This window comes from Saccostrea cucullata, unplaced genomic scaffold (genome assembly GCF_032062105.1).
Source record: "Saccostrea cucullata isolate Sc308-1 unplaced genomic scaffold, CSIRO_AGI_Scuc_v1 ctg15375, whole genome shotgun sequence".
Classification (NCBI taxonomy): domain Eukaryota; kingdom Metazoa; phylum Mollusca; class Bivalvia; order Ostreida; family Ostreidae; genus Saccostrea; species Saccostrea cuccullata.
The window spans coordinates 8,781-14,054 of record NW_026918198.1 but is presented as its reverse complement, the minus strand read 5'-3'; the positions used below and the strand labels follow the sequence as shown (position 1 = coordinate 14,054).

The following is a 5,274-nucleotide window of genomic DNA, read 5'->3' as shown; positions in this document are numbered from 1 at the left end:
AGCTGAAAGTAGGAGAAAAGCCGTATTTATACAGTGGATGACGTCACAATGCATAGGTAAGCATATTTTTTGCACACGGCCCTAAACAAACTTGAATCGCTGCCAAGTATTTACCTGTGTAGTCAGCATAAAAAAAACGTAGGTTAAACGTATTTTTTGTACAGGGCCCTTACAGATGATGCAACAGGTATAAAAGTCGCTGCCAAAATCGTAGTAGCAGCGTATAGTGTATAATGTAAACACAGTGTAAACACACCCCCGTATTTAGGGGGCTATATGTACTGAATTGACCCGGCTATCCCCCACAGACCCCCTAATCTGCACTCTATTGACCCGGCTATCCCCCAGGGGCTGCACTCAGTTGAACCGGCTATCCTCCCCCAGGGGCTGCACTCAGTTGACCCGGCTATCCCCCAAACCCCAAAAGTGCACTCAGTTGACCCGGCCATCCAGACCGTTTATACTACTACCAAAAATAAGTTGGGAAAAAAAGGGATGGGATTATTATGTCCCGATGTAATGCAGTTGTTAAAGTGATTTTATTGATATGTTTTTAAAAAGTAGATGTTTATAGATTTCGATATTGAGTTAACTGATATATTGCGATACGTGGCGGTGTGATAAGAACTTATCAATACCTTGCTAGTTATACTGGAAATATGTATGTGTTTCTGGTAAGTCTTTCTTTACGACTTAATATAATGCAAAATGTTATTTCTGTCTTCAGACAAATTTTTTGTGATGTTTACAGAACGTAAATAAAGCATATACTTTCAACAGGTTTTGTTGTCTGTTGTGTTCAGTATCAATGCCCAGAGCTGTCATTTTGGGAACGACTGTCCCAAGACAGCAACGTGCTGTAGGAATATGGCCGGTCAGCCGTTACTGCATTCGGAAGGTTTTGGACATTTTGGTAAGTTTGAATTGAGAAATTGAAATAAAGCTTGATATCTAGAAAGGAATGTGATGAAAAATTTGCCAACGAATTGTTTGATAAATATTTAATGGTTTCACGATGATATTAGATAGAGTCGTGAGAAGAAATTCAGAGGAAACGAACAACATTTAATAGAGCGTACAATTATTTCAAATTTCAACAGTATATTATTATATTCTTTTAAAAAATTAAATTTAAAACACTTTTTAAACATACTGCCAAAGATTTATTTTGATGCAATTGATCAAGAAATGTATTCTGTCTCTTTCTATTAACTGATGCAAATACGCTACTGAATGCAGTTCCTTATTTAAGTGTTTTAGTCAAAATGCTGTAAAAAAGGTTGTTACCTTTCAATGACCTTTTTAGGGTTTCAAATTAGTTTAGCAAAGTTAATTCTGTCCAAAAAAGGAAAAAAAAAATGTAAATTTCTATCAACATTCTACTAATAATATCACAGATCAGTAGATTTTTAAAAATAAAAATCAGATAAAGAAACATAATATAAAATTGAAACGTAAGTTTTTTTCATGTTTTGTCGCCCATCTTTTTAATATTTTTAAACTGTAAATTAACGACGTTAGTTAAACTTTATTGAAAAAGGCGACAAGATGGCCAGCTGGCCTCTAAAATTAAGCAAATGCTTATTTCAGAAAAAGCTCTAAACCATTGTATAACATATGCAAAGGGACGACAAGGTTAATCCAGATACGTTCTTTTTGTATAAGAGGTTTTATAATAAGTATTTTGATTTGTTGTAGGCGGAGAGTTAATAATGGACCGTTCAGGGCAGTGTACGTCACAGTTGTCACGTGAACACGAAGCATGTGACTCACATTACTGTAAATGTGAACCAGGTAATCAATAGTCTAAGGCAAGCCCAAGATACTCCGAGGGGAAGGATGGAGTGGGGTATAATGTATAGTTTATATTTCAAATACATACATGCTATTAAGAAAGGAGTTGGAATGGTAAGCAAACCATTCAAATCACACTCTCCTAAGTGATTGTCACACGGGAATAAGTGTCGCATTTTTTGCAGAAAAAATACACAACCCGCGTAAGCGGATTATGCAATGTTTTTTTTTTTTTTGCAATAGCAGCGACATTCATTCCCCTACTAACAACCAACGAAAGACGTTTTATTGTTTATGTTTATATCTGTTTAAATTATATTTTAAAGTAGGATTGAAAATATTAATTATCGCATCATTGATATGTACGTCTTAGTACGTTTCATTGATGGAACAGCACCTGATCAAGGATGTTCATACAGGTGATATGCTTAGTGCTGTTCATGAACTGATTAATTAGTTGTCATAAGAAATTAGGAAGACTATATTTAGTGGATGTAAATATAAACCAATGTTCCTTATGTTATACAGTATGAGTGTTATACATCAATGTTCCCTATGTTAAAGGCTTCGAGTGTTATACATCAATGTTTCCTAAGTTATAGAGTATGAGTGTTATATACCAATATTCCTTATGTTATTGACTAAGAATGTTATTTACAAATGTTCCTTATGTTATAGGCTATGAGTTTTATATACCAATGTTCCCTATGTTTTAGGCTAGGAGTGTTATATACCAATGTTCCTTAATTATGTTATAGAGTATGAGTGTTATACACCAATGTTCCTTATGTTATAAGCTACGAGTGTTACATACCAATATCACTTATGTTAGTGACTACGAGTGTTATACACCAATGTTCTCAATGTTATAGTCTACGAGTGTTATACACCAATGTTCCTTATGTTATAGAGTAGTGCTATACACAAATGTTACTTATGATATAGATTACCAGTATTATACACCAATGTTCCTTATGTTAAAGGCTACAGGTGTTATATACCAATGTTCTTTATGTTATAGAGTATGAGTGGTATATACCAATGTTCCTTATAGTATAGAGTATGAGTGTTATATACCAATGTTCCTATGTTATAGGCTACGAGTGTTATACGCCAATGTTCCTTATGTTTTTGACTACGGCTGTTATATACCAATGTTCCTTATATTTTAGGCTATGAGTGTTATACACCAATGTTCTTTATGTTATAGAGTATGAGTGTTATACACCAATGTTCCTTATGTTATGGGCTACCAGTGTTATATACCAAAGTCACTTATGTTATAGGCTACGAGTGTTATATACCAATCTCACTTATGTTATTGACTACGAGTGTTATACACCAATGTTCTTTATGTTATTGACTATGAGTGTTATGCACCAATGTTCTCAATGTTATAGAGTATGAGTGTTATATACGAATGTTCCTCATATTATAGAGTATGAGTGTTACATGTATATACAAATGTTCCTTATGTTATAGGCTACAAGTGTTATATACCAATTTTCCTTATGTTATTGACTACGGCTGTTACATACCAATGTTCCTTATATTTTAGGCTACGAGTGTTATACACCAATGTCACTTATGTTTTAGGCTACGAGTGTTATATACCAATGTTCCTTATGTTATAGGCTACGAGTGTTATACACCAATGTTCCTTATGTTATAGGCTACGAGTGTTATTTAAGCATTGAATTCATATTTTTGGCTGTCTTCGGTCCTATAACACACCTGGCCGTGCCGACAAATTGGATACCGCGCGTTAGCGCGGTATGATAAATTTGTCAGCACGGCCAGGTGTGTTATAGGACCGAAGACAGCCAAAAATATGAATTCAATGCTTATATTTACATTCTTTAATTTTCCTTCTTCTTGATTGCTTATTTCGTTTATCTTTAATGTGAATTTAACGCCCTTCAAAACTGACGCGGTTAATAGACGTAAGAGCCGTTTGTGACGTCAGATGACGTTGCAAAGTTAAATAACGCAAACAAACCTTGCGAGGAAAAAAGGTGACAAATTGATTTTAAATGATCATTTGTAGTATTTTTACGTTAATTTAACAGGATTATAGTTTTTAATTAAATTGAGTTAAAACATTGTACATTTTGGTGTTCCCAGATTATAGAAAATGCATATAGTTCCTACTGTGTATTCTAACGCGAGGTGACAAGGTTTCGCGTGTGTTATAGAAATTTGAATGTCGTGGATTTCTAATGAATTTCATAAGGAAAAAATACACAGAATGTAAATATACACCAATGTTCCTTATGTTTTAGGCTACGAGTGTTATACACCAATGTTCCTTACGTTTTAGGCTACGAGTGTTATATACCAATGTTCTTTATGTTATAGGCTACGAGTGTTATACACCGATGTCTGGGGTGTGCTGCCCACAGGCTCGCTGTTACAATGCCACCTGGGTGAAGCAACAGAGGGAGTACTGGCATAACTGTTTTTCAAACCCTAACTGTGCTATTCCACCTTAAGTGAAGACGCAGTTTACCATTATTTCCATTTTTCCACACATTAAATATGCACCTCTACTAATTTTTAATCGTTGTCAATATTTTGAGTAATTTTAAAATGTGCACTTTAGAAAACACAATGCTAAGGACACACACATGATACAAACAAAACACAAACAATATGTTGGTTCATAGATAAATATTTATTTTTGGATTCATTTCGGGTCTTTTATCAAAGATGTAAAATATACAATTCTTTCCTTTTTGCCACAACCCTCATAATATTGTTTTGGCTCTGTAAAACATTTGAATTTAAACGGAATTTTATGTGCCTGGGTTTATTTATTTTACTTATATGAAATTATTTTCATTCCATGTTCTTTATAAACAAAAGTTTGTTTATATCCTTACAATACTGCACGAAAGTACAAGAATCTAGTTAGAGGTTCTTGATACCTCTGTTGCATAAAAGTATTTGAAGTTTATTTTAAAACGATGCCAGGGTTCCTAGTTGACAAAAATTCTTGTAGTATTTAGAAATCAGATCTTAATTTTAGATGGACATTAATTGTACTTCTGTATCGACGAGGTATTACCAATTAACAGTGGTTATTTCTATTCTTATGTCGATGCGGTATATCCCGGTGAAGTTGAGATAAAAGACACAACAGAGTCTGCTTTATATTTGGATATTTTACTAGTCGTTATTGGTAATCTAATAATCAATCTTTAAGTCAAACGTGATGACTTTTAAACTAACTTTTCAATCGTCAATTTCCCTTACTTATGCAGCAACATACCTTCATCACTTGCTTACGAGGTTAATATTTCTCAGTTTATTTGATACACAATTGCATGCTCTACGTATGAACAATTTCTAAAACAAGGTAAATTATTGACAAACAAGTTGATGAAACAAGAATATCAGCAGTCTCGTTAAAAGTCATCATTTCGTAAGGTCTATGATCGAAACATTGTCAACAAATACAACTTATCATTGAGTCAAATA

At 33.8% G+C, this 5,274-nt stretch overlaps 1 protein-coding gene across 1 annotated transcript; it reads left to right on the top strand.

The window, feature by feature from the left end:
• Positions 1–612: 612 nt before the first annotated feature.
• Positions 613–4,347, top strand: LOC134259106 (uncharacterized). The gene is made up of 4 exons (XM_062741706.1): positions 613–674; positions 781–913; positions 1,699–1,794; positions 4,153–4,347. The coding sequence occupies exons 1-4, from the start codon at positions 660–662 to the stop codon at positions 4,284–4,286; spliced, it is 378 nt and encodes a 125-aa protein (XP_062597690.1). The 5' UTR covers positions 613–659; the 3' UTR covers positions 4,287–4,347.
• Positions 4,348–5,274: the final 927 nt, after the last annotated feature.